The following is a 17,500-nucleotide window of genomic DNA, read 5'->3' on the forward strand; positions in this document are numbered from 1 at the left end:
GAATGTAACTGTTATTTCCGCAGTTCTATGAATCATATTCATTTAGTTTCTCTTCTTTTGGTGACTCACATCTGCATTCCCATTTCTGTAATAGATTCTAGAGCACCGGGTTTCGAGGTTGTTCTAGATGACTGACACTTGTGGTTGCTTACAACTAGGCATTGAGAGAATTAGTTTAGTTGAATGCAGGGACTAGAAGCTAGGCCACTCATTATTGGGTTTATATCTTTGTGTGTGTATTTGTAAGTATGTATATGTATGTATGTGTATGTGTGTGTATGTATGTATATGTTTGTACGTGTTTATATATGTTTGTACATGAGCCAACCTTGAATGAGGAGTTGGAAATATACGCCAATGGATTGCATACTCAACAACCTTCCTTGCACAGAGTTCAGGGAGAAACCTGGCCTATTCTTCCAATTCATGTTTGGAGTGTTCTACAGGACTGGTTGCTTGAATTCATTTCAGTTTTTTTCTCTTTGGATTTTACTTTGGCCAGTGCCTTTGAAAACAGTTCATGGAGTGCATCAATCTCCAAAAAGTTATTGCAATATGGTTTCACCCATAGTCAAAGGGTTGTGTAACTAATGTATCATACCAAAGGCTACTTAGTATCACTTTGTTTATCATGTATGGATTCATGTAACATACCGTAAATCAAGAAAATAGAAAATATAACATAAGATGTGGCCTGTCTCAAACAGGTTAAACAGGAAATTCAAAAGAAAACTCAATATTTTTAAAAGTACAATATGTTAAGAAGATGGATACCCTTTCCTTGTAACACCAACATGTTTTGCCCTTGTTGATATTTTTTGGGGGGAGGGGTATTTATTGAACTGAAGGTATACCTTCTTTTAGAGAAAAATAAAGGTACAAACATGGTCATTAATTCTCAAACATGGTCATAAATTTTCAGTGCTACTAATTGAAAATAATTTAAAGCATAAATTTAGAAGGTGAAGAATTTAAACTGGATGTCACCTTATGTTAAATGGTTGTTTGCTGATGTCCTGTGAAGAATGTTTTCTTTATCTATTATTTGTCTTGTACATCTGAACGCAGGGTGCACTAGGACTGAATTAAAAAGAAAAAAAAAAAAAACTTTATTTTCTTTTCTTCATAATGAAAAATATATAAATCCAAGCAGTTCAAAGAGAAAGCAGACAAAAGCGTACTGAGAGCTGTATCTAAAAAGCATCATTTCCTCACACCTTGACATATACTTGGGTAATGTCAGCTTGACAAGGAGAAGAATCCTACTGTTTCCTCTTTCCCTCTTTGTGAATGTGGGTTGCTTTGTTTGTGTTGATTACTTAAGAAGATTGTTAGTTTGAAAATTGATTCCTAAAGAAAGGTAGTTTGTGAGTTGGCTTCCTGAGAAGATTGGGAGATTGAACATCCTTTGTTGCATAAACTCTGTTTCTCTTAAGGACACTGAATTAAATCATGGCTTCATTTACATGTGGTGTAGGCTTTGAAAGGACTTCTTGTAAAGGTAGTTTTGCCACTTGTGCTGATGAGGAATTTTGTGTTGAATTTACTGGCTATTGTGTAGTTGTGATGCATTTTACAGTCCTGGACTGTTCTTTACAATTTTCTTGTTTCTCTTTGAGGAAATGTGTCACAGTACTGAGAACATAAAGTAGTCATGTTAGAAGTTGACTGTGAAGTGCCTCATGCCAAGCACCATGGCTAAATTACCTCAGCTTCATTAAATTGCTTTTGGCATGTGTTTCACACAATATGCACAATAGGCTTTTAACAGGCAGCAGATGACTTTAATTTGTGACAGAAAAATGTCCTTTTTTTTTAGATCTGGAGTGATCCTCTCTTTAGTTCTTTGATTTATAAGACAAAGAATATAAATTGAGTTGTTCCTGTTCATCAGCATTCAATAAATGCAGTTTGTATGCATAATTATATAGCTTTGTAATCGGCTTTGCCTTTATAGCTCCCAATTTTGCCACTGACTTACAGTCTGCTCTGTAATTTAATGCCTTTAGTTTCTACTGGCATCTATTGTACACTGATCTGAAGTGGATAATAAAACAGCATTCTACTTGAACTTATATTCTTTAACTATGAAAACAACAACCCTAAAAAATAATATGTGATGGTCATTGGTTCCTTGCATATGGCACTAACCTGAAAATATATGACTTATGATATTTAGGATGAAGCTATGACACGTTTGAGAGGCAGTCAGACAACTACATAGGAAGGAGGAGGTCTGCCTGGTGAGACCCAGGGCAGAGGACCAATCCTCAGCCTCCCCTTCAGGAGAGCAGACCTCGTACATGGGGACCCACCTTCTTGCTACGCGCAGCTCCACAGGCTAGTTAGCTACGATAGATAGCGAATAGTGCTGGCTGAATCTCCAGGCAGGTTGGGCAGAGCGAGATTGGCCTGGGGATGGATGGATGGGGGGGGGGGCCACCTTCCTCTGTGGAGCCTCGTCCTCGGCGTGCACGTGAAGACCCCTCGAGAGCCTCCTCACCTTGCTTTCCTCCTCGCTGCACCTCTTACTTCCCTCCCTCCCCGAGAACGAGACCTATGTCGTTGTCTACTGGCACTTAACGTTGGCACCAGAGGTTTCACTAGCTTTTCATTCCCCGCACTGGAGTTTTTTTTCCATTATTTTATGCAAGTCGCGATTTCATTGCCTCTTTTGTCATTAGTCACTCGGTGTCAGGCTTGATTGCTTTCACTTCCACTCCTGGATTCCCTGCACTGAACCATCTGGCGATAATTTTTTTAACACATCACTTTTGACGGATTTCTGAAGTGTCTAGCAGTAATAAAGTGACTGATTAGAACGGCAAGTTAGTGGAACTGGCATTACCTACAAGGATGTCTCATAAGCAGTGGACGCATTGCTGGAAGAGTCTTCTACAACAGCCACAAGGAGCTCGTCATCCTGGCCTTGCTGTTGTTGGGAGTTGCTGGTCTCGGTCCCAACAGCATGCGGATCGCGGCCGTCCCTTTGAGCCGTCGACCCCTTCTCAGCCACACTTGCTCTGGCTTCCCTGGGGACGCCTGCCTGCATGGGAGCGGCCTGCCTCTGGTTCTGCGCTTGTGTAACCTCCTCCTCGATGGTGGGCCTCTGTCGCACTACAATGGTGGGCGTGCAGGGCAGGGAGCTGGGGGAGGTGGGCGGCGTGGCAAGGTCATAATCGCTACCTTCTTCCCGTAGGGTTATTCTAGCAGGTACCCCCCTTGCCTCGGGCGCTGGGGCAACCCTGTGGTAAGGGTGAGTAGCACTTAGGCTGCGCTTGTGCACCCTTACTGGATCTGGGGCGTAGGAGGTGGGGGTGGCTACGCTCAGACTGCGATTGTGGCTCCGCACGCTGCCAGGAGGCGGGTGGTTGTGCGCGGGGCTGCTGCCGTTGACGCTGAGCGAGTCCCGCCTGATCCATGGCTGGGCCTCTACGAAGTCACAAGAGGTGTTGGAAGAGTTCCTGGAGTGGCGCTTGTTGTCCTGGCCTTTGGAGGAGCGGAAGGAACGCGTCAGAGTGCTGGCGGGCGTGTAGTAGTCCGATCCGTGGCTCTGCGTGTCGAAGAAGTCCACCTTGTAGTAAGCGTCGATCCCGTTAAGGGCGTCGTCGAAGAGGATGGAATCGGTGCGCTGGCAGCCTCCAGTGCGGCAGTTCTGGAGGTAGAGGTCGGGCAGGTTCTCGAGAATCTTGTTGAGGGTTTTCTGCTGGTACTTGTAGGTCTCACGCAGCCGCAGCAGCTGGTGAGCACTGAACTTGCGTATACGATGGCGCTGGAACACGTAGTTCTCCCGCACCCTGTTCATCTGAGACACAGAATAGTCCCGGATGTTGTTCAGCTGAAAAGAAAAACAAAAATAACGAGATTGAAAGTGGTATATACATTCAGTTCACTTTATAATTATTATTATAATGTTAATTTTTCTTCTGGCTAAGTAGGGCTAATCTCACCTGATCGAGGTATTGGTCCTTGACAGTGGTGAGGCCCTGGGTGCTGTAGTCCCTTAGGTCCTTGAGATGCTTGGTCTGGCCACCATAGCTCTCCCTTATGCGCTCCATCTGCAGGTAGCAGCTCTCCTTGATGCTCACCACCTGTTGGGAGAAAGACCTAGGCTTAATTTGGGGGAGTACATAAGAATGGAATTATTTTCTGAATTTCGATACACAGCGAATCCTTTTTTTCTATTAATTTAATGAAATGTTCCACTAGGTCCACCTTGGGCATTTCTCACCTGTGCATTATAGTTTTCACGAAGGCGCTCGAGTTGTTGGCTCTTATAGGATTCGACGCTCTCGAGCAGTTTCCTGATTTGACGCGCCTTGGGAGAGAGCCTGTCCTTGCAGCAGCAGCAGGCCCAGCAGCATTGCCAACCCAGCCTGTTGAAGAAGAAGTCTTTAGATTAGATGGTCAGATACTTTGGGAAGTGATAGTAATTAGAAATGCAGCAAGGAGTGAGATATTGCAAAGAATATGCGTGTGGGGTCTTACCTGTCCATGAGGTAGTTGATGAGCTGAACGAGGAGGGTGACGAGCAGAAAGAGCGTCGCGCAGGCGAAGCCGAAGAGCAGCGACTCCGTGTAGAGGTTCCTGAGGGGCCCGTCGTCCAGGCCGAGGAACACGACCACAGACGTGTTGCTGACGCTGTTGTAAGCGAAGCACTTATAGCGTCCCACGTCGGCGCGACTCACGTTCCTGATGAGCAAGTGGCCCGAGGGCAGCACCTCCATGTGGGGGTCGGACGTGATGGCGACCTCCTCGAGCCCGCGCAGGTGGTGCGAGAGCCAGCCCGCGCTGTGCCCGCTGCTGCCCTTGTTACGGAAGACTTGCCTGGAGGCGGAGAGCCACAGGATGGCCGCTGGCGGGTGCGCTGTCACGTTGCACTCCAGGAGTGCACTCTGGTCGCCCTTGACACGGCGCCACGGGCTTGGGGCTTCGACGGCGGTCGGCGCTTGGCATGTTAGCACTTCGAGGTGTGCGGCCAGCTGGGTGGCGGAACGAGCTGTGCCGTCCGTGCACTGCAGGGGCGCCACGCCGCTCCAACGCGATATGTCGTTGCTAGTGAGCAATTGAGGCAGCCAGTGGTGGTGGCAGTCACAGCGCAGGCGCGTGCCGGCCAGGAGCACCACGCTGTGGTTGGCCACCTGCCTCAGGGACAAGGGTAGCACCGTTAGGGAGGAGTTCTGCATATCGAGCACCTCCAGGTTGGGCAGGCCTTCGAAGGCCACCTCCTCCACCTCCTGCAGGCTGGGGTTGTTGGCGAGACTGAGCGAGCGCAGGCCATGCAGGCCCGTGAAGGCCCCGTGCTCGACGCGCTCCAACCTGGCGTTATTGGCCAGGCTGAGGTGCAGCAGTTGCGGCATCTGCGCGAAAACAAACTCGTCGATGTTGACCACGGCGGTGTGGCTGAGGTCGAGGGAGCGCAGGCTGCCAGCGTGGTCCAGGGATGCCAGGTGCACCTGCCGCAGGGGGTTGTGGTGCAGGTAGAGCTCCTGCACTGGTGACGCCGCCAGCAGCGCTTCCGGCAGTTCCGCCAGGAAGTTGTGCGACGCGTCGAATACGGCCAAACTCTTGCCATGCAGACGCGGCAGCTCGGAGACGCGTGCATGGCTGACGTTCAGCAGCTTGAGGGCGGGCGCGTCGCGCAGCCATTGGCTGTGCAGTGTCACCACCTGGCTGCTTGATATGTCCAGATAGGTGAGGGCGTGCAGGCCGTGCAACGCCGCGCGCGCCACGCTGTGCAACGGGTTGCCCCGGAGGTCAAGCACACGCAGGCGCTCCAGCCCCAGCAGGTCGTTGGCGCCAAGCTCCGTGAGGCGGCTGTGGGAGGCGTTGAGGTGCACCAGCGCGGGCACACGCGTGCCCAGGTCGCTGCGGCTCAGCGTCATCACGCCACTGTGCGACACGTCCAGAACCTCCAGCTGCGGCAGCGGCGGCAGCTCCAGGCTCCGCAGCCGCCCGTGGTTGATCTGCAGGTGGCGCAGGTGAGGCAGTCGAGCCAGAAGATGCGCCGGCACGGACGCGTAGCCATCAAGCACAAGCGACTCAGTGTCAAGCGGCGGCAGGGGAGGCTGTGCGTCGCCTGTCGCCGCCTCACAAACCACCTGCCGTGGTGGGCGGCACCGACAGGCGCTGGGGCACGAGACGCCTGCGGCCGGCACACCCGCCCCGCGGGTAGCGCTGGGCAGGGCGCGGGCAGAGGCGTCGCCTTCGGGAATGACGGCGAGGCAGAGGCTGGCTGCGGTGGCCACGAAGGCCATGCGCCACAGCCACCATTGCGGCCGCGCGCTCGCCGCCATCACCGCATGCGGAACCTGCGGGAGAGACTTTTTATAGCTCAGGGCGTGTAGGTAGGGGGGGGGGGTGCAAGCAAATAGTTACGAGTATTCTAACATGCAAATAAATACTCAGAAATCAATGAAACAGTATTAATTGCGATAAATTTCTTCTTTATACTTTGAATTACGCTATAATTTATGTAGCGTTACCTTATTTGAAGGAGAACGAAACCGTGGAAAAGAGACCTGATTATTCTAACCAGGTGGTCAACTCGTGATCGGAATCAGACAAAAATTATCCCAGTGTTTGAAAGTATCAAGCCCCCCCCCCCCCCCTACCTCCCTCTTCCCTAGGTAGTAAGTTATCTCACTGACCCAGATCTGGTAAGTGATGTGTTTCCCAACTACTACACTATATTTCGCAACTGGAACGGGGAAACTAGAAGTGTCTTTTTACCCCCTCCCCCTCCCCCTTCTTTGCACTGGCACTGGCACTGGCTCTGGCTCACACGTACCCAGGCACCATTCAGGGCTGGCAGCAAAAGGGAGAGGACGGGAAAGCGGGATAAGGGCAGCTCCAGCCTCGCCACCAGGCTCCGTCCGTGGTCGCGACTTCACCTCTGCTAACGCTCAGCTGACTGCGGCGCTATATCGGGGGCCTAGCTCCCGCCCCGACCTCGTTATACGGATCACGCCGCCGCCAACACTACTCGCTCTCTCTCTCTCTCTATCTCTCCCTCTCGCTCCCCTCCCCTCTCTAGTATCGACCGACAACCGCCGCCTCCTCCTCCTCCTCCTCCTCCTCTTCTTCTTCCTCTCGTGCTCTCTCTATCTCCTCTCTTTCTTGGTCGAGACCTCCATATGATCTACGTCGTATGTCCTCCATGCCCTAGCCACCATGGCTCGGCCTGTCTGCATTGTTCTTACAGCTTTTACCGTAATGTGTCCTACACGGGTCGAATTGCCACCGTGGCGGACTTGTTTCGCCTCAGACCACCTTGGATGAATGGCCACAGCTCAGAGCTGCGTTCAGGCACTGCATATACAATGCGCTGTGTTTTACTTCGGGAATACAGGATAATGACAAATTTTATATAATTCACACATATATACTATATGTATACATTTGCACAAACATATATATATATATATATATATATATATATATATATATATATATATAATATAATTTGCAGATATCTTTAAGGCATGAATTGGGATGTGGGCACATTTTTTGGCGTATATCATCTTTGGGGACAATAGGTTGCAATTGCTTCGATTTATCCCCGTGGACGACTACGGCTGTGGTGGCGGCTTAAGGGACGGTTGGTCGATCATTTTTAAGGAATCCCCTCAAGCAAGGCCGCAGTTGCCGGTTAGAGAATAGGGACGGTGAGATCCGAGCCGTTTATCCACGCTGGAGGGAAATGCATGTACTGTATGCATGGCTATGCTCAGAAGAGAGCTCTCTCTCTCTCTCTCCTTCCTCGTCGCTCGTGAGAGGGAGTTATTGAATGTGTGTGTGTGTGTGTGTGTGTGTGTGTGTGTGTGTGTGTGTGTGTGTGTGTGTGTGTGTGTGTGTGTGTGTGTGTGTGTGTGTGTGTGTAGCGCGCGCGCGCCGCGCCGCGCATTTGATTAAGTACCAAATATACCTTCGGAAGCGCAGTCTTAGATAACAGTAGTATATTAATCGACGGAGAAGCAACTCTGTCGCAGAGATAAGCGCTTTAAGCAGGTCGGTCCTCACGTGTTTCGCGCTCACGCCAGAGCCAAACACATGCACGGAGTAAATTATAATCCGAGTTTCATGACTGCAATCCCCTTCCCCTCATTATTTCCGGCTCTAGTTTGGTGTTGTTTGTGGGAGGGTGGATCAGGTGGGTGGGTGTTTGGGGGGGGGGGTGAATGGACGGACGGATGGCTGGGTGGGAAGTACGTTATAGAATGGGATGGAGAGAGATGAATAAGAATGAATATATGAGAATCACAAGCAAAGATAGCTTTACTACAAGAGTCTCGAAGGCGGAAGAAAAAGTGATGGAATTAAAGAGGGGGAGAGGAGAGGATAGAGGGATGGAAGGAGAAAGAGGGAAGAGAGGCACGAAAAAGAAAGAAAGAAACAAACAAAGGAAGGAAGGCTCCGTCAGTAAACCTGTCACGGCGGGAGCTTCAAAACCTGTGTTTGGGAGTGGGAGTAGGTAGGTGGGAGGGTGAAGCAGCATCGACTCTTCATGAGTCTTGAGCCACGTGTTGCATGACCCGGCACGTCGGGTGGGCACGAGACTGAGACTGAGAGCGAGAGTGAGGGAGAGAAAGCATCACGTCCGTGTCTGAATAGAAGCTTTTTGTGCTTTTGAGGATATGAAGGGCAGGGGAGGGGGGGGGATAGAGATGGAAGGAGGGGAGGGGAGGGATCATCGAAGGAACATGTAGGCCAGCTCTACCCAACCCCCCCTCCCTCCCTCCCTCCGTGCGGGCGTCTCTCAGCTGAGTGACTGACTTTTGTGCCCGTCTGGCTGCCTGCCTGCCTGTTCTGTTGCATGGTGCTAGGGCAGAGGATGCCGCAGTAAGAGAAATGTTGAGTTGTTTTGGGCATTGATGCCCTTTATCGTAACGCTTCGTCGTTGTCGTGGTCATCGTCAGGCATTGTTGTCGCTTACATTATCGTCGCCGTGCCGTTGCTAGGGATTGTTATTATAATAATCGTCACCATCGCTGCGATAGATCGTTATCACGAACACCGTCGCAAAAGCTATAATCGCCAAGGTTTTGCAACGTAGCCATGGACTACAGTGTCACTGTATTATCGTGTCATCATTCCCACCACAAAAGAGAGAACACCTCCAGCAAACAGACAGCTTGTAACGGATGTTCTTTTTGTTATCTCTCGTGTTCTGGGTAGTCCGTCTTATCTATTATTTATGTTCGTGTGTTTGTGTTTGTGTGTGTGTGTGTGTGTGTGTGTGTGTGTGTGTGTGTGTGTGTGTGTGTGTGTGTGTGTGTGTGTGTGTGTGTGTGTGTGTGTGTGTGTGTGTGTGCGCACACGCGCGCTCTTATTTCCTCCGTGGTCGCCTTGCTTAGCGTGGCCCACCTGGTGCCACCTTTAGATCAATAGCTTCACCCTACAAGTCCGTCCCGAAATAGCCGTAGGAACCCTTTGGACCGAGCCCCCTTGTTACGAGGGAACGGGGTAAGATGTTGGGTGGGAAATTGTTTGGAGTTGTTTATAGCAAAGTGGACCACAGGCCATCACGTGCCTACTTGCAAACACACACACGCACAAGTATCCATATGCATAACACATGTTGACAGCCCCCCCCCCCCCACTCTTCTCGTCCCTTCCCTTCCCTCCCCTTTTACACACATCTACGTCGCATGCGGATTCGACACTCAAAACTTGTTCTAAAATGTAATTAATTGTATTATTATTATAGAGAATACAAAATAGAAATAGAATTGAAATATCGTATTCTCGTGTTGAACTTCTTGTGTCTGTGTGCATGATGGCGGCGTCGGCGTCATGCAGGGAAAGCCTTACAACGAGGGGTGGCGGGGGAGAGGGAGGGGGAGATCCCTCCCTCATGCGGCAATGTCAAGGTCAGCGGGGAGGACGAAAGGAAGGAGGGAAAATCGACAGAAAAGTTACTAAAGGAAAGAAAAGGAGGAGGAAGATGGAAAGGAGAGAGGGGAAAAAAGAGTGATGGAAGGGAGGTGGGGGGAAAGAGGGATGGAAGGGAAGGGGGGAAAGAGAGAAGAGAGAATGGAAAAGGAGATAAAGGAGAAGAAGGAAACGGCAGGGGGACAGACCAGGAACCTGTGGTTCCTCCTCCTCCTCCTCCTCCTCCTATTTCGTGACAGGGTGCAGCTGTGCGTGACAGAGTGAGTGCGGCGCGGTCACCCCTTCTCTTCTCTTCCCTCCTTCCTCCCACCCCCTTTCTCATGCAGCCACATGACTACGTACGTTCTTCTCTCCATCCCCACTTCCCACTCAACCTTCTCCCTCAACAAGCGGGTTGTGGGAGGAAACAGATTCCAGGCCGGAAACTTCCCCTCACCCCCCCTCCGTCTCCTACTCTCGGCTTCCCACGTCCGAAACACCGCCTACACTCTCGCCCACACACGCACGGGGGCGTGCGTGCGGGCGTGCGCGTGCGCTCGTACTCTGGGGATGCGATAAAGGGGTAGGGGGAGGGGGGGGAGGGCAGGGTGTCGCAGCGAATAGGGCGGTTGATGAAGATGGATGGATATTGGTGTATTGTACTTGGTCGTCTGTTAATATAAAGATAGACCGGCAGATATTATAAATAGATGGAGACCGGTAGGTATTATAGATAAATAGATGGAGAACGTTTAGTATAAATAGTATTTTTAAATAGATAGATAGATGAAGAATGTAAAAGAAGATAGTATATACAGATAGATTGATTTACATTCTTTATCTAGCTCTATCTAAAAGATGATGTATAAGACGTATGTCTACACTTGAGCCTCTGTTTGGGTGCTGTGCACTTACGAAAGCGGGAGAGGAGAGCACGGGCGCTAAACACCGGAAATAAGCGACACTTGCGGAGAAAGGACGCCGTAATTGGATCATTTAGAGGAAGGTCGCCGTGAGTGAGTGCGTGCGTGCGCGCGTGCACTGCTCCACGGTCAAGGATCAGGACTCAGACAAGAGGCATTATTAATGTCTTTAATAATAAAATGTCAGGAAAGTTATTCGTATTATTGATAATGAATTTTAGTACGCGTAGGTGTCTGTGCTGTCGTCTATCTTAACTTGGCTTTCTATGAGATCTTTTCTCGCCTCAGCAGGGAGTCCCCCACCGTGGCTATTTTTAGTAACAAATAACGCGAGTTTATGCTTTCTTGTTTCAGATTTACTCACTTCACTTGTCTCGCTCCCCGTTTATTGATGTCGTTTTCTCTGTTTATCTGTTTGTGTGTGTATTGATATACCTCTCAATATCTTTACCTGAACAAACAGGTATGATTATCTTATCAATACTGAGTTGTAATCTCCCCCCCAACACCCCCCTCCCCCCTGTCCCCATCCTCCTCTTTTGCTTCTCCAAATGTCCACAATGAAAGGTGAGAGCGAGAGAAATTGAATGGGAGAGAGAAAGAAAGAAGGAAAGAAATAAAGGGCAACAACTCGAAAATCCACTTCGAAGCGCACCGTACACCAGCAAATGTTAAATGGCCAAAAGGACCAAAGTAATTCACTTTCGCAGATTCCACTGACTCGTGCCACAGCAGCAACCAACACGTGCCTCACACGCCCCCCCTCCCTCCCTTCCCCCCTGCCCTCTATCCTCAGTTAAAACTCCGAACAACCCCCTCCCCCCTCTCTCTTTTCCTTTCTTCTTTGCTCTTTTACATATAAAACGGGGATTGACTTGTTTCGACTTTTAAATGTACCTTAATGCGCACATTCCCGATGGCTTCACTCACCACGTGTCTTAGGTGTACGCTGTTGGCATCAAGAACAGCCCGCAGTGCCACGTCTTAGTGTACCCCCCCCCCCCAACAGGCCGTGGAAGTGTGCCTCCGGTGCGTGACTGCAGTGTCCAGGCGGGGACCCGGGACTGGTCTCATTCACATTCTGGCCTGACAAGCACTCACGCATCCTCGCACCCACGCTCTGCACGCACGCACATGCACGTACCCGAGAGAGAGAGAGAGAGAGAGAAAGAAAGAAAGAAAGAAAGAAAGAAAGAAAGAAAGAAAGAAAGACGGGGGGGGGGGTGACAGGGTAAGAGATACAAACAAAGAGGATGAGAGGTAAAGAGGGATAAGTCGAATTAAAAGATAGACAAAGAGAAGGGTGGAAATCGTGTAAGCACTCTATTCCATCAGCTAATAAAGCGAAAGCGAGGACGCGAGGCAATTCCAACTAAACAGCTCCGCAGTTTAAGAGATCAAATTCAATTTCCGCAGCAAGGCAAGGACAAGGCAGAACGGTAGTGAAGACTAGTCGCAGGAGGCAGTCTTTGCGAGTCTTTTCCGAGTAGTGATTACGATGCATCATCATCTTCATCCGTTTTGACTCGTAGTTGAAGACGTTATTTAAACCCAGCTTGGGTTTTAGATTCGCTCTGTGGGCTATATGATGCCTCTTTGTTGCCAAGGCATTATTAGCCTTATTTCCGAGCATTGGTTTTAAGGATTTGAATGTGTCAGCGGTCGGTTTCAAGAATGAAAGTGTGAGTGTTCCTTTGAGCGCTTGTACGAGTGCTTGTACCGCCCGAGAGTGATGTCCTCGTGGGCGTTGACCTCCGCGCAGGGAAGCTCCGAAGGTCGTGAGTCACTGGGCTAGCGGGCGACAGTAGAGCGGAGGATCGCTCGTTGCTCCTGGAGCGACGCCGACACCTGTAGGTGTGGTCGGCAGGTGAGCTCGGCGACAGCTGGCGCACTGGACGCCGCCGCGCCTCACGGTACTCCCTGGCAACGCCTTAACGATCACGATCAGAATAATTGTGTTGTTTGAGTGAGGGAGAGTTCATTGTGCAGGCTCACTATTGTAAATATGACAAGCGAACTATCAAGAAAGTACATTGAACTGTCACGGGGAGGCAGTTCCACAACGAGACCGTTTCGTCGGCCTGTGCTAATCGCCCTGGCAATCTGCGTGAGCCTCTGCGCCACCAAGACGCAGCCCTCATGCGGCGATAAGGCCAAGCTAGAACCATAGAAGCCAGAACCCAGGAGCCCAAACACCGCATTGTGCCGAGGCCCTCCCTGGCTCCGGCGCGCGTGATGTGGCTACGAGATATCGACCTTGTGGTGCGTGGGTGGAGGTGCGGCTGGACCCAACTCTTACTTTTAGCTTTCTTGTGCTCGGCTTTTTTTTTTCTCGAGACCCACATCTGGTGCATGATGAAACACCTCCAGAGACTCGCATCGAAGAATTTTGTGAAAGGGAAATTTCCATCGCTCCGTGCTCCCCCCCTCCCTCCCACCCTTCCGCGGGCACGGCACCCATGTTGATTCATTCTTAGCAACAAAACAACTTCCACCCCCACCCCCACTTCCCCTCCCCCTTCCCTGTGCACCTCCCATCAAAACACTTGCCAAAGAGCGAAGTCTCTCGGCACAGTTCCTAACAGTTCATTCATGTACACTTTGCATCTAGGAACATAAACCAACACGTGTTTGTTGATATTGTCTCAAGGTTGTCCACACGACGCGGGTTTTGCTCAACAGCCTACCAACGACCCTCCCCCACCCCCCTCCCTTGCCCATGTCTGTTTGTCTAACCACCTCGCTTCTCATTCACGGACTTCTCCTATTCCTCCTCCTCCTCCTCCTCCTCCTCCACGTATTTCCACCTCCCTCTTCGCAACGCTCCCTCCTCTTCTCGTACGGGGTCTACCAGGAAGCTTGGCGGTACATGCTCAGTGCGAGAAAGAGAAGAGAGTGGGAGAGAGAGGGAGAGAGGGGGAAAAGAGAGAGGGAGAGAGGGGGAAAAGAGAGAGGGAGAGAGGGGGAAAAGAGAGAGGGAGAGAGGGGGAAAAGAGAGAGGGAGGGAGGGGGGAAAAAGAGAGGAGAGAGAGAGAGAGAGAGAGAGAGCGAGTGGGGAGGTGGGGAAGGGGGGGAAAGAGAGGGAGAGGAATTCTAGAGCCAGACCCAAACTGCGTAATATCCTAATTTCTCGAAGGCAAAAGACCTCTCCCACAGGCTTTGTCTTGATGAAAGACTTGGGAAACATGACAGGGCGTGATTAGATTTTAAATAGAGGGATTAGGTATTTGTGTGTGTATTGAAAGGAATACACACTTGTGGGGGGAGGGGAGGGGGAAGTTAGTGTGTGAAACTATGTGTGTGCCTGGGAACCTAGAGTCATTCCTCGTCATCAACCCTACGTGAAGGTATTTCAGGACCTAAGGACCTAAACATTAGGCCTATCTTGGGCATGGGGCTCCACGGATCACTCAGCGGAGCTAGGAATTTCCTCCGCCAATAAGGTGTGTAACATTCGTAGTCATTTCTGCACATTCCACAGGCCGGAATAAGTCACATTGGGTCTTATCATTATTATTATTATTTAAAGCCCCTCTTGCAACAGCAGAAGTCATATGTCCCTGAATGGTGTTCTGTAGTGGTTTATTGAAGAAGCCGTCTCTTTCTCCCCAAGTTAAGTGTTTACACCCTTGTGCCCCTCCCCCCCCATACCCTCCCCTACATACATCTCAACGGCCTTTTCCTTCCCTGGCCTATTTCGACTTCCTCCTCCTCCTCCTCGCTCTGCTTCTAGTATATTCCATGCCGCCGACGCAACTCACACACGCACGACGCACGTACGAACATACACACGCACGCATGCACAGTCGCTTGACCACGCACACTCCAGAACCGAACCCCGCGTGTAGCAAGTCGCCCCCTCTCCCCCTCCCCCCCCCTCCCTCTTCCTCGTGTTTTTCCCCTTCCTTTGCACTTCCTGTGTTTAGTCTTTGTGGTTTATAGTGGGGAAATACGGAGGAAGATCGGTTAATAAACTTGATCTGTGACAGAGAGAGATAGAGAGGGAGGAGGGGGGGGCGGCCACCTGATGGAGAATTTAATGTGGATAATACGTGCAATGTGGCAACACCGAGCCCGAGCAGCAACACCTCCGCCGCCTCCATCTTCGGCAGGTGAACATATTATACAAAACTGGATTTAACTGGGGCAGATCTGGATTGACTCGTTAGGATCCGAAGTTATTTGTTGTATTCCGAAGAGAAATAGGGGAGGGGGGGGTCAACGGCATTTTCTTTTTCTTATGATATGCAGGGAAGGGGTTAGAGGAAAGGGGGGATGGGGGGGTAAAGGGAAAAATCCCAGCCGCGTATCTGTGTTCATTTGTGTGCGTGTGCGTGTGCGTGTGTGTGGGAAGAAAGTTTCCCTTCGCCGTGAGAGAGAGAGAGAGAGAGGGAGAGTGCGCGTGTGTGAACAAAGAGGCAGGTCGACTCCCCGGGATAGGAAGGAAAGGAAACCCGCAGGCTGATGTGGAAACACTCGTCTAAATAAAGATTAGGGCGACATAAGCGAAACGGCGAACTACCCGTAACCTTGGAATTGTGTTTGTATCTATAAACAACTGGATTGTGCAACGATGCTGTTTTGCTACACTGACTGAAGACCATGGTTACAAAAGGGTTTCATTAAGGCGATGTGGAAACACATCACACTCAAACGGGCGGGCGGAATCTCCCATGTGTGTGCCTGTGTGTGTGTGTGTGTGTTATGTAGCCGTAACACCATACTAACCATAACTCTTTGACTGCTTTTACACCGTCCGCGGCAGCCCGACTTGCTGCAACCGTCATCACTGCACGAAAAGCTGGCTTTGAGAAGGCCTTTGTGGCATCACAGTGTAGGAATCGTGCAGGCGAACGGACCAAAGGGAGGGGCTTTCTCTCTATTTAAAACTAAAAGCAACACCCAGGGTGCGGGTCTCCTCCCTCGAGGGGAAACAGAGCCGGTCTCGTCGCTGCAAAATGAACTCCAGGGAACACACGCACTGAGGACCGGCTGGCGCGGCCGCTGGAGCAATACTGAGAGGCAAGCGCGGTGGCGGCGGCAGCGGTGATGGTGGCGGCGGCGGCGGCGGCGAGCGGCGCGGCAGCCCGGCCTCTTCCGCCGCTGGAGGGAGGGAGACGGTCAGAGGGGGAGGGGGGCTAATGGGCGAACCGGCAACTCGACACCGTAGAGTTGCCAGCGAGTCCCATTTACGCTGCGCGGTGGCGTGCCGGAGGGGGGGGGGGGGACCGGCACTTGGACGGACAAATCGACGACGGCATTTGTCGTCGGCGCCGAGGGAAGGGCATGGGGATGCATGATGGTCTTGTTTGATAAATATATTGGTAAACACGGTACTAAATCGAAAACAGTGTCTAGAGAACTGGTTTCTTTCAAAATGGTATCATCTCATTACCGATATTATCATTACTATCATGGAAATTGTTTTGCATAGTCTATTAAATGAGTGTTTGAACAAAAATAACTAGTTCCTCCTATTCCTACTCCTACTTTGCCTCTTACTACTACTACTACTACTACTACCACCACCACCACCACCACCACAACTACTACCTTTACTTCTTCTCTTACTCTTCCTTATCTTACTTCTCTTAATCCTCCTCCTCCTTCTCTTACTTCTTCCTCATCCTCATCTCCCCTCTTCTCCTTCTTTTCCTCCTTTTCCTCCTCCTCTTCCATCTCCTCCGTGCGACCCTCTCGAAAAGCCCCAAACCGAAGAACGGATCGTAATGCGTTTTGGGGGAAAAAATGGAAAAGGCGCCGACCGTTCCCGCCCAACCCGAACGGGCGGGCAAGGCCGCTGCCGTTTTCGCTCGGTGCCTCGTTCGGTTGTTTGGTTGTTTTGCGTTAGTGGTGGTGGTGGTTGGGGGGGAGGGGTGATTTTTGGTGTGTGTGTATGTATGTATGTATGTATGTATGTATGTATGTATGTATGTATGTATGTATGTATGTATGTATGTATGTATGTATGTATGTATGTATGTATGTATGTATGTATGTATGTATGTATGTATGTGTGTGTGTGTGTTTTATGGGTTAGGGCGGGGTTGGCTATGTGTTTCTTGGGTGTCCTTGGGTGTGTGTGTATGTGTATGTGTATGTGTGTCCGTGTTTTTGTGTCTTGTGTTTGTAAGTATATTTGTGTTTATGTCTTTACGTTCCTCTTTGTTAGTTGCTGCGTGTCTGTCTTTGTGTGTGTGTGTGTGTGTGTGTGTGTGTGTGTGTGTGTGTGTGTGTGTGTGTGTGTGTGTGTGTGTGTGTGTGTGTGTGTGTGTGTGTGTGTGTGTGTACTGCTTGCATTATAACCCGTCCGTCTTTGCCTACTTGACTTGTTGTTCGTGCGATTTGATTTTATGTATGTTGTACGTGGTTTATTTGTGTATTTGTATGCTTGACGTTGCGTTTGTATTTGCTCGTGACTGTGGGTCCGTGTTTGTGCGTGCGCGCGTGCGTTCACGAGAGGTGCATGAACGCCGGCTTCTCCGCCCTCGGGAACCACGTGTCGAGGCCGCCATGGGAGACACTGCAAGTCCGCAACACGTGACGCTTGCGTAAGATGTACCGGGAGCGGTTTTAAGTGCGTATGTATGTGTATATACTGTGTATATATGTATATATATGTGTGTGTGTATATATGTATGTGTATATATATGTATCTGTATATGTATATGCATATATGTGTATATATATTATATATATGTATG

General features: G+C 50.2%; 2 protein-coding genes across 3 annotated transcripts in view; one reads left to right on the forward strand and one right to left on the reverse strand.

Moving 5' to 3' along the window:
• Ndf (Nucleosome-destabilizing factor) overlaps nucleotides 1-17,500 on the forward strand; it is a 52,292-nt gene that overhangs the window by 21,980 nt on the left and 12,812 nt on the right. The gene's annotated exons all lie outside the window — the stretch shown is intronic.
• LOC122253089 (uncharacterized) lies at nucleotides 2,061-15,892 on the reverse strand. 2 transcript variants are annotated; one of them, XM_043015886.2, is made up of 5 exons: nucleotides 15,525-15,892; nucleotides 4,489-6,311; nucleotides 4,232-4,376; nucleotides 3,951-4,091; nucleotides 2,061-3,838 (listed from the first exon to the last, which is right to left on the reverse strand). In XM_043015886.2, exons 1-5 carry the CDS (start codon nucleotides 15,525-15,527, stop codon nucleotides 2,849-2,851), a joined length of 3,102 nt encoding a protein of 1,033 aa, XP_042871820.2. In that variant the 5' UTR covers nucleotides 15,528-15,892; the 3' UTR covers nucleotides 2,061-2,848. The 2 variants fall into 2 exon arrangements, with proteins under 2 accessions (XP_042871820.2, XP_042871822.2); XM_043015888.2 differs by lacking the exon at nucleotides 15,525-15,892 and adding an exon at nucleotides 6,791-6,918.

Source organism: Penaeus japonicus, unplaced genomic scaffold, assembly GCF_977035675.1.
Source record: "Penaeus japonicus unplaced genomic scaffold, GWHDUDI00000001_assembly GWHDUDI00000006, whole genome shotgun sequence".
NCBI lineage: Eukaryota > Metazoa > Arthropoda > Malacostraca > Decapoda > Penaeidae > Penaeus > Penaeus japonicus.